The 13,585-nt window shown below is 37.1% G+C and overlaps 1 protein-coding gene across 1 annotated transcript in view; it reads right to left on the bottom strand.

Moving 5' to 3' along the window:
• gpc1b (glypican 1b) overlaps positions 1-13,585 on the bottom strand; it is a 53,831-nt gene that overhangs the window by 12,807 nt on the left and 27,439 nt on the right. Inside the window, exons 2-3 of the mRNA XM_062987672.1 lie at positions 6,886-7,044; positions 3,221-3,612 (exon numbers count right to left, since the gene is read on the bottom strand). Coding sequence (XP_062843742.1) covers positions 3,221-3,612; positions 6,886-7,044 — 551 coding nt within the window. The remainder of the gene's footprint in view (positions 1-3,220; positions 3,613-6,885; positions 7,045-13,585) is intronic.

The raw sequence follows: 13,585 nt of genomic DNA on the forward strand, positions 1-13,585 counted from the left end.
GCCTACACAGACCTGGTTTTAACCCAACTGTACTTTTTTGGGATGAATTAAGCTTAGACTGCGAGTCAGGCCTTTTCTCCCAACATCAGGGCCTAAATAGGCACAAATTCCCACAGACACACTCTAAAGTCTTGTAAAAGGCTTCCCAGAGGAGTGGATAATATTAAAGCTGCCAAGGATTGAGGGTGCAATTCGGTACAAACTATCATGATTTTGGAACAGGCTGTCCAACAAGCTTATGGTCAGGTGTCCAAAAACGTTAGGCTATTGTTCAGAAAATGTAGATACATATACAGATTTAATCATATCTTTTATATGGGCATTTAGAAGTCACTGGCTGTAGTAAGTCATAACCTCTAACATACAAACAAAAAAAAGACCCAAAATAAATAACAAAGAAAATAAAAAGTAAAAAAATAAATAAATACATTTTATGTAAATAAATAAATAAAACATAAATAATAAAAACTAAACAACATTCCTGGTAAAAAAAAAGTGTTAAAACTAGGGCTGTCGAAGTTAATGCGTTATTAAAGTGTTAAAACTAGGGCTGTCGAAGTTAACGCGATAATAACGCATTAACGCGATCTCAATTTAACGCGATTAAAAAAAATAGTGCCGTTAACGCAAAGTCTATTTGGCCCTGCGAGTCATCCGTAGTTCATGTTGAGACTTGACCATGCACGGCATCTCTCATTAAGACAGCGTTTCTCAAAGTGTGGGGCGGACTTGCCACCGTTTGTTTCATTTGCGGTTTGTTAACATAATGTAACCGAGCGTCGTAGTGATGCACTCGCTTAATAAAGAAATAAATACACGGTATATTCACAAGTTGTCGGAAGCAGAACACTTTTATTAACTTCTTCTGTTACGGTACCGAGAGTCATCGCGTTAGCCAAGCATGCTTGTACATGAACTATGGAAGCCCCAAAGAGTCAAAACACACTCACTTCGTGTAGAAACGTCCATCAAACCATTGTCACGATACAAGCACAGAAAAGTACACAATACAATAACTACGCCTTATCCCACCTAAAGCACCGCTGATCTACAATGTTTGCTGATGGTGAAATTTTAACCTACAATCTGACATATATACGAAGTCAAGGGTCTCTGCTGGATAGTATTACTGCCTAGTATGTGAGTGAATAAAACTTCCTTACAGTTCTCTTGTCCCAGCAGTTTTTAACATAAGTACATTTAGCATAAAATGTGTTCACCATTTTAATGGTAACATTTCACTTAAAAAACCTTGTTTTCTATAACATTTACATTTTTATGCGATTAATCGCGATTAACTATATGAAATTCTGAGATTAATCGCGATACAATTTTTTAATCATTTGACAGCCCTAGTTAAAACATACCAACCAAAATAAATTAATTAATAGATAACAAGGAAAAAAAAACTGTAAAAAAAATTATTAATTAATTAATTAAAAATAAATATAAAAAATAAGTAAAAAAAATTAATTGAAGATAATTAAATAAATAAAGAAATAAATAAATATTAAAGAAATAAAATAGCAACAAAAATTCTATTAATAAATAAAAAATAAATATAAAAAAAATAAACAAGTAAAAGAATAAAGAAAATTCATGGTAAAAAATTGTCAACAATATATTAACAAAAAGATAAATAACAAAGAAATAAAATTGTAAAAATATATATAGATAAATAAATAAGAAAAAATAAATATTAAAAAAATAAATAAGTGAAAGAATAAACAAAATATCTGGTAAAAAAAAAGTGTTAAAAACATACCAACAAAAAGATAAATAAATAACAAGGAAATGAAATTGTAAAAAAATATAGATAAATAAATAAATAAAAAGTCCTTGGTAAAAAAAAAGTGTTAAAACATACCAACAAAAAGATAAATAAATAAATAAACAAATAAATAAATAACAAGGAAATAAACTTGTAAAAATATATATGAATAAAAAAATAAATATAAAAAAATAAACAAGTGAAAGACTAAACAAAATGCCTGGTAAAAAGTGTTAAAAACATGCCAACAAAAAAGAGAAATGAATAAATTAAGAAAACAGATAATAAACAGAACACAATACAAAACAATATTAAATCAATATATAAATATAAATAAAGTTTTTTTTTTTTAAATAAACTATAAAGATTTAAACAAGAACTCTATGAATATTTAGGAAGAAAGGGTTTGAAAAATAACTGTAAATACAAAATGACAAAATGTCCTGTTTAATAGCATTTAACAGCTTAGCCAACGCCTACTTAAACAAATTAGAGCGACATGCCATAAAATTATCTGACATTAGATGATTTCATAAGATGACCACAAAAATAACAGTAGAAAATCTCCCAATGCGGTCATTTTCCATTTCCTGGTGCAGTCCATCTGCGGCGTGCACCACACCCACACGGTTCAGGGAAGGCAGCAGGGTTGCACACACCCGTTTCAACACATGTACGAAGGATCACGCTGTGCTCTGTGTACTCCTGAGTGGATCATCTTAGAAAGCCTGGAGCACTCATTTTCTTTTTAAGCCACTTATCTTATTCCAGCTTTTCAATGGGTGCAAGAACATGCAAAGACCAAGACCACTCCACCTGGGAATCAAACCCAGAACATTCTTGCTGAGTCCGAGCCACCGTGCCGCCCTATCTTAAAATTCACTCTCATCTCATTTATTGTCTTAACAGCTTATCCAATTAGGTTCGGGGTGGGGAGGGAGGGGGGGGGGGTGCTGGAGCCTTTCCCAGCTCTCAATGGGCGCAAGGCACACAGTAACACCCTGGACGGGGCGCCAGTCTATTGCAGGGCAGACACACAAACACATTCACTGGCAATTTTAGTAGGTCCAATTAACCAGACTGCATTGGACTGTGGGAGGAAACCCACACAGACATGGGGAGAACATGCAAAGACCCAGACCACTCCACCTGGGAATCAAACACACAATGTTCAAAAGCAACGTTCTTGCTCTGTCCGAGCCACCGTGTCGCCTATCTTAAAAATATGTATTATTGTTATTATTATTATTATTATTATTATATTTATATATATAAATATATTTATAATATAATATTTATAATTTATTTAAAATTATATAAAAAAATAATTAATTAATTTATTAAATTATACTATTAATATAATAATTATAATATATTAATTAGTTGTAATTTTATATTTATTTATATATGTAGTATTCATAACTGGGATTGGGACACAGCCCAACCTACCTGGGACACTTTCCGCACCACCTCCCCAGCCTTGACCAGCCCCTGCACGAAGGACCTGGCAGCCACAAAGGTGCGGGTGACCTTGAGCTTGAACTCTCTCACGGCCTCGCCGAACGGCCGCAGCGTCTCCGCCTGTTTGACCACGCACTCCAGATAGTCCTCGCTCACGCTGTACCGTCCGTTCAGGGCTCGCACCAGCCTCTCCAGGAGGCGCGACCAGAACTCGTTGAGCGCCTCCTCCAGGTTGAGGTTGGAACCGCGGTAGTATCGGCGCAGGTCGGAGTACAGATCCTGGAAAAGCCGGGCATTCTGGGAATATAGAGGACCAAAAGTGGACTGGAAGGAGTCGTGGAGAGAGACCTCCGAGCGGTTCAGCAGCTCCCGAAAGTAAACTGTGAGAGAAGAATAAAAACAGTTATTTTTATTTATTTATTTATTTATTTATTTTTTTATTTATTTTTTTATTTATTTATTTATTTATTTATTTATTTATTTATTTATTTATTTTATTTTTTTTATTTTTTTTATTTATTCCAATGTTGGCCTGCAATATGTTCCAAAAATAATGTTAAATAACCTTTTAACATCACAAATTTCTTTTTTTTTTCTTTTTTTTCTTCACCAGTTCAGCTAAAGGAAATTATATAAAAAAGACAGTTTTATAAAAAAATAAATAAATTACAAGTGAAAGAATAAACAAATTCCCAGTAAAACAACAGATACGTACAATGATCACAGTAAAAAAAAAAAGTATTAAAAACATACCAACAAAAATTTAATAAATAAATTAAAAAAAGAAATAAAAAATAATAAACAGAACAGGAGGCAAATAAACAAAACAATAAGAAAATATAATGTATAAATGTATACATTTATTTTAAATAAGTCTTTAACAGTACAGCTTAAGTGGCTTGTCGTATTTTGCACTTCATTCTGCACCACACATTTTCAGTTGTAAACAAATCTGAACTGCAGGCAGGTCAGTCTAGCATTGGTACTCACAGATTATTCAGTACTTTACAGATTTCTCTGCAATTTGAGAGACATTGTAAATAAAATTAAAATTAAAAGTAAAGACTGAGAGACTAATAAATTAGCATACAAACAAATACAGGACAAAATATAAAAAAAAGAAAGGAAATAAATAAATAAATAAATAAAGGCAAGTGAAAGACTAAACAAAATATAAAAATAAATAATAAACAAAAAAGAAGGCAAATAAACAAAGCAATAAGAAAATATTAATGTATAAAAATTAATAAAATAATAAATAAAAAAACAATAAAGAATTAAACCAGAACCATATAAATATTTAAGAACAAAATTTACAAATATAAATGTCAATAAATTAACATTTATTTTACATAAGTCTTTAACAGAACAGCCTAAGTGGCTTGTCATATTTTGCACCTCATTCTGCACCACACATTTTCAGTTGTAAACAAATCTGAACTGCAGACAGGTCAGTCTAGCATCAGTACTCTCAGATTATATAACACTTTTCAGATTTCCCTGCAATTTGGGAGCAATTGATTTAGCAGACATTGTAAATAAAGATAATCAAATTAAAAGTAAAGACTGAGAGACTGATAAATTAGAATACAAACAAATACAAGACAAAATAGTAAAAAATTAATAATTGAATAAATAAATAAAGCCAAGTGAAAGAATAAACAAAATTCCCAGTAAAACAAATAAAATAAATGTAAAAATAAAATATAAAAATAAATAATAAACAAAAAAGAAGGCAAATAAACAAAACAATAAGAAAATATGAATGTATAAAAATTAATAAAATAATTGAAAAAGAACCAATAAAGAATTAAACCAGAACCATATAAATATTCAAGACTTATTTTAAATAAGTCTTTAACAGAACAGCTTAAGTGGCTTGTCGTATTTTGCACCTCATTCTGCACCACACATTTTCAGTTGTAAACAAATCTGAACTGCAGGCAGGTCAGTCTAGCATTGGTACTCACAGATTATTCAGTACTTTACAGATTTCTCTGCAATTTGGGAGCAATTCATTTGGCAGACATTGTTTTCTATATTATTTGGATTTTCCATGCTGTCCCAACTTTTTCTGATTCGGGGTTGTATTGTTCTGAGTCTGAAGCACTGCTAGTGGATACTAACTAAGCACCAGAACTTGCAAAACACATTTAAACTTTGCTTTTAAATTAGGATGTCCAACAAACTCATAATCAGGTGTCCAAATACTTTTGGCCATATTGTGTACCTTTTCTAAAACCATTTCACTAGGTTTAAACGGTGAGAAAAACAGCATGAATGATGACTCAATGAACACACACACACACACACACACACACCATCTGTCCAATTTGGTTTGGAAGCATCGTCAAACCCTTATTAAGGAAAAATCTGCATCACCAGCCTACTACCAACCACACCAACCTGGTTTCATTTATAGATGAGACAGTCAGTGCACCTTCAAGTACTTTTTGACTCATTGACTAATTCATTCATTCATTCATTCATTTTAGTCACTGTTTACGTGTTGGTGGGTTTGTAGCCCACCTGTAATAACTAGAAGCAAGGATGAAATACCATAGACCCACTGGTTCCCAACCTCCCTGTCAATTGGCCGGAATGGGCTGAAAGGATGGGCAAAAACACACCAAACTCTTTTTGACTTTTAGAAGTTGTGGTTGGAAGCCACATAACTGGAGCTGTGCAGCACCTATAGAGCTGCACCACTGGGCTGACGGATGCACATAGTCAGTATAATCTTGATATGAATTACAAACAGATCGCATATCACATAGGGCAGTTGTAGCCTAGTGGTTAAGGTATTGGTCCGGTAATCAGAAGGTTAACGGTTCAAGCCTCACCACTGCCAGGTTGCCACTGTTGGGCCCTTGAGCAAGGCCCTTAACCCTCAATTGCTTAGCTTTTGTACTTCCACAACTGTAAGTCGCTTTGGATAAAAGCGTCTACTAAATGCCGAAAATGTAAATGTAAATATATCTGTGTAGCACCACATGGCCAAATGTATGTAGACACCGGGTCTAACTAGTGAATTTGGCTATTTTAGTCATATCCAGATGCATACAGCAAGCACAGTAATATAACTAATTGTGATAATTAAAATGATCACTACATGGTCATAACATTTATGATTATTTTTAATGAATTAAAAATATCAGGTTTATTATTAACACTATAAACAATTCCCCAATTCAGTGGGTGATGTTACTGTGAAGTTGAACAAGCCTCTTAAATGGCACCAATCACACTATTGAGTTCCAAACCCTAGAAGCAACACCCACACATGCTTGTTGGGACCTGAATGGTTACGAAATGGTTTCCTTCACCCAGGAGTTCCAAACAAGATAAACTTTTTTTTTATTTTTTTTATTCCAGTTATTGGACTGGAGTGGTATAAAGCACACTAGAGTTGGACTTTGGAGCCTCAGGGCCTGGCATATAATGGGTCAATGGGCCAGTAAACACCAGAAATCCCACAGCATACAAGGATCACTTCATCAGCCAACATGCATTCCCAGCCTTACTAATGACCTTGTGGCTAAATGGAATCAGATTCTTCCAGGCATGTTCTAAAACCTGACGAATGACGACCATGTTGGATCTACACCATGGCTTTAGTTTCCAGATATCAAATGGATTCCTGGGCAACTTACCATCAAAGCTTTTGAACTCGCTGTTGAGGGAGATTTGTAACGCCTGTCCAGATCCTTTCACCTGCTCCTCAAAGTCTCTCCTACTCAGGTTGGTCAGACTCTCCTCTATCTGGTTTGTACAGCAGGTGTAGCCTTGTGGACACACTCGCAAGTGCTCACCTACAGAGAGAAAGAACATGAGAATGTACTTAATATACAAATAATAGACCTTATTTATTACAGTTGTGTGTTTTTTAACCTGATTGTCCAACAAGTATATGCAGTGGCAACTACTGGGGGAGGGGCAAGGGGGACAATCGTGTGACAATCGTGTGACAATCGTGACATGGTGGACCCCCGACATTTTTTAGGCTTTGTAAGTAAACGCTTGAATAATTAATACACACTGGACACTGTGGCTTGAAGCAAGAAGGTCCTGGGTTTGATTCCCTCGTGGAACGGTTTGGGTTTGCATTTTCTCCTCGTGTCTGTGTGGGTTTCCTCCAGGTGTTCCGGTTTCCTCCCATTCTTTTATCATGGCGTCCGAGTGGCGAATCTCAGCTATGCTCCTGGTCGGCTGGGCGCCCTCTAATGGGCACAATTGGCCACCAGTCTGCTGGGTGGGAAAGACCGTCTAATAAGTGGGGTCTTTGAAGCTGTGTAAGGACCCTTATTAGCAGCCCGAGGTGCCTAACTCTTGGTGAGTGACTCTCCATGCGTAAGACTGGTCTCACATGCGAATCCAACAAAGTATAAGCGAATAAGAAAGGGTTGAGAGACTGCGCAAGCATATAGCTGATATTTCGCTAGCAAACCAGCACTGGGGTTTTGAACTCGCTGAGTTTGAATCTCAGCTCTGCTACCGGTCGGCTGGGCGCCCCCTAGTGGGCACAATTGGCAATGCCTTCAGGAGACAAAATTGGACACTAGTCTGCTGGGTGGGAAAGACCAGACTGATAAGTGGGTGGGGTCTTCAATGCGTGTAAGGATCCTGGATAATACATTTACATTACTAAGCAACTGAGGGTTAAGGGCCTTGCACAAGGGCCCAACAGTTTGCAACCTGGCAGTGGTGGTCCTTGAACCAGCGACTTTTTGATTACTAGTTCAGTACAACTTAGTAGCCTGAGGTGCCTGTACAGAATAGGAGGAACGCGGAGCTTGGTGTGTGACTCTCCATGTGCAAGACTGGCCTCACGTGCGAATCTACTACAGTATGGGCAAATAAGAAGAGGTTGAGGGACTGCATACGATCAGCTGATATTCCGCTAGCGTACCAGCTCTGGGATTTTGAACTGCTACCGACCGGTTGGCTGGGTGCCCCCTAGCGGGCACAATTGGCAGTGCCTTCAGGAGACAAAATCGGCCACTGGTCTGCTGGGTGGGAAAGATAAGTTGGTGGGGTCTTCAACGCCGTGTAGGGATCCTGGTTAGCAGCCCGAACAGAAGTGCCTGTACACAAGTGGAGGAATGCAGAGGTCAGGGTGTGACTCTCCATGCGCAAGACTGGCCTCACATGCGAATCCACCAAAGTACATTTTTAGCATTTAGCAGACGCTTTTATCCAAAGTGACTTACAGTACTGTGACAGTATATAGTCTAAGCAATTGAGGGTTAAGGGCCTTGCTCAAGGGCCCAACAGTTTGCAACCTGGCAGTGGTGGGACTTGAACCAGCGACTTTTTGATTACTAGTTCAGTACTTTAACCGCTAGGCTACAACTTAGTAGAAGCGGAGGAACGCGGAGCGCGATGTGTGACTCTCCATGTGCAAGACTGGCCTCACGTGTAAATCCACCAAAGTATTCCGCTAGCAAACTAGCACTGACGTTCTGAACTCTGAGTTTGAATCTCAGCTCAAGCTACCAGTCGGCTGGGCGCCCCTTAGCGGGCACAATTGACAATGCCTTCAAATTGGCCACTGGTCTGCTGGGTGGGAAAGACCGGACTAATAAGTGGGTGGGGTCTTCAACGCTGTGTAAGGACCCTGGTAAGCAGCCTGAGGCACCTGTACAGAAGTAGAGGAATGCGGAGAGTAGTGTGTGACTCTCCATGCGCAAGACTGGTCTCATGTGCGAATCCAACATGAGCGAATAAGAAAGGGTTAAGAGAGCTTGGGGTAGGATAATATATATAAAAAATAGTAAATTCTTGTATCATGACTGGCGAGGGTGGGTGGGTGGTTGTGTATCTGTGTGTGTCCGGTCCGTAAAGTGCCACCACCATCCCACCAGTATGTTCCTACTGGATAAAGTTATCAGCGCTCTTCTAGGAGAAACAATCCTATTATGACCCCACCGGGAAATGTAAAACGCAGCCGGAATCAGATAAACTAGAACGGAGAGAGATGCCGAGCGGTTATTTATAGACCGTGGAAGGAAGGAAAGGTTTGTCTTTTATCAGCCTACGGTCGTAATTGAAGGCAACCGCGCGTTCCCACCCGCCGTCGTCGGCCCACCGACGGCACGGCACGATAATCATGACATTTCGGAACTGATACAGCAAAAGAACCAACGCACGAAAAGAGCTGCACACGATTCTCTCCCACAATCCAGCAATCCTCTATGACCAGTGCAATTCATGTAAATGACCGCGATATATCCTGGGGCTTGAAATAACTCGAAATGATGTCATTTCCTGCAGTACAAACACACAGATATGACATCGCTAACAGAAACTGATTGTGCTGGCATAACATTCAGCAGTGTTTGTGTGTGTGTGTGTGTGTGTGTTGGTGTTTTGGGTTACTTCCAGTACATTAACCAAGTAAAGTGAATAACACTGATTATCTCTTTATCACAGCACCTGTTAGTGGGCAGCAAGTGAACATTTGATCCTCAAAGTTGATTTGGATTTGAACGAGTTTGACAATTGTCGTAGAAAAACACGAGACCTAGTAACAAAGACTCAGAATAAAATCAGAACCACCCAGGATTAATGCAAAAGGTTTATTACACAAGATCTATTGCAATAGGACACATCTCATCTACAGTCAACCTGCAGTCCATCAGAGAATGTGCGATGAGACAAAGAAAAGTCACATTACTTATACCCACTTTAGGGTGTTGGCCGAAGCCTTATATGGCGATTTCTAGAACATTCTATCTCCGAGAAGATTTCAAAGCTAACTCAAGTTGTTATTTATAAGGAGATGAAACTCTTTACATTGTCAAAAAAAAAACAGGAAGGACTGTCTAGTTTCAAAGCAGAACTTGTCTCAACAGCAGAGCTAGTCTCCAAAAATAACAGAACTTACAGACATACAGAATAATTAAGTTTTTGACCTCAGACGACTTGCACCAAAATGTTAAAGATTATAGAAAAATGTATCAATGTATTAAAACTTACTTACTAAACTAACTTACTTAAAATGTATTAAAATTTCCCTCACACAAGGGCCAAATTGTGATGGCTAGACGACTGGGTCAGAGTATCTCTAAAGATGCAGCTCTTGTGGGGTGTTCCCAATCTGCAGTGGTCAGTATCTATCAAAGGTGGTTCAAGGAAGGAACAGTGGTAAACCGGCGACAGTGTCATGGGCGGCCAAGGCTCATTGATGCACGTGGGGAGCGAAGGCTGGACGAATCCAACAGACGAGCTACTGTAGCTCAAACTGCTGAAGTAGTTAATGCTGGTTCTGATAGAAAGGTGTCAGAATACACAGTGTATCGTAGTTTGTTGTGTATGGGGCTGCACAGCCGCAGACCAGTCAGGGTGCCCATGCTGACCCCTGTCCACCACCGAAAGTGCCAAAAATGGGCACATGAGAATCGGAACTGGACCACGGAGCAATGGGAGAAGTGGCCTGGTCTGATGAATCAGTGTGTCGCTTACCTGGGGAACACATGTCACCAGGATGCGCTATGGGAAGAAGGCAAGTCGGCTGAGGCAGTGTGATGCTTTGGGCAACGTTGTGCTGGGAAACCTTGGGTCCTGCCATCCATGTGGATGTTACTTTGACACGTACCACCTACCTAAGCGTTGTTGCAGACCATGTTCACCCTTTCATGGGAACGGTATTCCCTGATGGGTGTGGCCTCTTTCAGCAGGATGATGCGCCCTGCCACAGAGCAAATATGGTTCAGGAACGGTTTGAGGAGCACAACGAGTTTGGGGTGATGACTCGGCCTCCAAATTCCCCAGATCTCAATCCAATCGAGCATCTGTGGGACGTGCTGGACAAACAAGTCCGATCCATGGAGGCCCCACCTCACAACTTAGAGGAGTTAAAAGATCTGCTGGTAACATCTTGGTGCGAGATACCACAGCACACCTTCAGGGGTCTAGTGGAGTCCGTGCCTCGACGGGTCAGGGCTGTTTTGACTAGTTCCCAGTTCTGAGCCTAGGAGTCTAGCAGTGCTACCAGACTGGTAATCAACTGTGTCAATGGCCAAGTCCAAGTTTGAAAAAGGCAGCTAGGGTCCCCTCTTATTGAAATCTGTCTGGTTGAGGTGCTGACAAGAGTGGTAAAGGATACACACAGGGTATAGTGTTATCCTCCATATGAGAATCCACTGTTGGCTGGTGTAAAGAGCATTCATGGCTAGTCAGCATAAGCAAGGTGCATCCTAATAGGGAACTGGAAATGACTAAATTGGGAGAAAATGATACGAGCCATGTCTATATACTTATTGCTTATGACATAAGGGTGAATGAAGCAGTTAAGGTGGAACAAATAGAAACGTCAAGCTCCTGCTGTGGGTTAAAAGCTTCCTGTTATACTCCTTAGCGGGTAACCACACACACACACACACACACACACTGGTGACCCTGCAGTTCCGTAACATGATACTGTATTTATAAATAGCTTCCTGTAGTCTGCTAGATTTGCTGACTACTACATCTGCACTGGATGACCTCAGACGCAGCCCAGTTTCCTAAAGACCAGGCCCCATAGAACTGTGCCGCTTCTATAAGGATGGCATCATTTAAATCTGACCCAATTCTTTTGATAGCTGGAGTCAAAAATAGATCAGTCATTTTTGTCCCACTGTCCCTTAAGTTCCTGAATATTTGACAGTCTGTGATTATTACATTTTTAAGTCTGCCCTATAGTTACCCAACACCAGGGTCGGACATTAACTTAATATACATTATATGCCAAAAAGTATGTGGACACCCTTTCTAACTATTGATGTCAGGAGTTCAGCCAGAAAGTCTTGTATCAAGCAAGAATGGGCAAAAATTCCACTTGTAAATCTGCAACAACTGTAACTAATAAGAAAAGTGATGTAAGAGTATAAACTGTGGTAAAAATTCCTGTGTCCCAACTTTTATGATTGAATTGCAGGCATCAAATTGTAGATATTTACTAAATGCAGTGATACAATAAATACTGCAATTTCTTTTGGGAGGGTCAATAAAGTAATCAATCAATAATTCAATTATTTTAGTTTTATTGTATTTTTTATTTATTTTTATTTTATTTATATATTTTTTGTGTCAGTTACATTAATTCAAGAGAATAACTTCTTATTTGTATTACATTTTACAAAATGTCCCAACTATTCACTGTATTTTTATTTGTTTCATTTTTATTTGTTTTATTTTTATTTGTTATTTTATTATTTTATTTATTTATTGTGTGTCAGTTACATTAATTAAAAAAGAAATTACAGGTTCTTGTTTTATTGAAGTTCACAAAATATTCCAACTATTCACTATATTTTTTGTTTTATTTTTATTTATTTATTTATTTATTGTGTGTCAGTTACATTAATTCAAGAGAATTACAGGTTCTTGTTTTTATTTAATTTTTACAAAATGTCCCGACTATTCACTGTTTTTTTATTGTTTTATTTTATTTGTTATTTTATTATTTTATTATTTATTTATTTATTTATTTTCTGTGTGTCAGTTATATTAATCCAAGAAAATTATGGGTTCTTGTTTTTATTGAATATTATAAAATGCCATTACATTTTTTATTATACATTTTTTTTTTTTTTTTGCATCAGTTACATTACTTCAAGAAAATAACAGGTTCTTGTTTTTTTGGGATTTTATAAAATGTCCCAAATATTCTGACAATTATGTTTGTATCTGGTACTGCAAAAAAAGTAAGTTAGTAGACTACTTTCAGTTAAATTACTTATTTAAAAAAGTATTTATTGAATAACTTATTTAATTTTATTTTTATTTGTTAATTTATTTATTTATTTTTTTAAATGGCCCAATGATTAATTTTTTGGTGGTAATTTTATTTTATTTTTTTACTTTTTTATTTATTTATTTTTATTTTGTTATATATATATTTTTTTTAATTAAATTAAAAATGATGTTAAGCATTTACAGTTGAAATTTAATAAAAATATTTATTTATTAATTAATTTAATTGTATTTTTTATTTTTTTATTTTATTTTATTTTTTGTCAGTTACATTAATTCAAGAACATTACTGGTTCTGGTTTTTATTTTATTTTACAAAATGTCCCAAATATTTTGAAACTGATGTTAGACATTTTTAGTTGAATAATTTAATAAAAAAGTATTTAATAAATAATTTATCTTATTTTTTATTTATTTTTTATTTTATTATAATTTTTTGTCAGTCCCATAAATTCAGGAGAATAATGGGTTCTTGTTTTATTGAATTTAATTACAGGACCCCCCCTGTACGCATACTATGTAAATCTGACAGACCGAACTTAATCTGGGCTAAATCTTCTCCCACCCATCTGCCAATCAAAGCCTGCATGCCATTGCTGGGTTAACCACTTCCCC

Source organism: Trichomycterus rosablanca, chromosome 25 (assembly GCF_030014385.1).
Source record: "Trichomycterus rosablanca isolate fTriRos1 chromosome 25, fTriRos1.hap1, whole genome shotgun sequence".
In the NCBI taxonomy this organism is placed as follows: domain Eukaryota; kingdom Metazoa; phylum Chordata; class Actinopteri; order Siluriformes; family Trichomycteridae; genus Trichomycterus; species Trichomycterus rosablanca.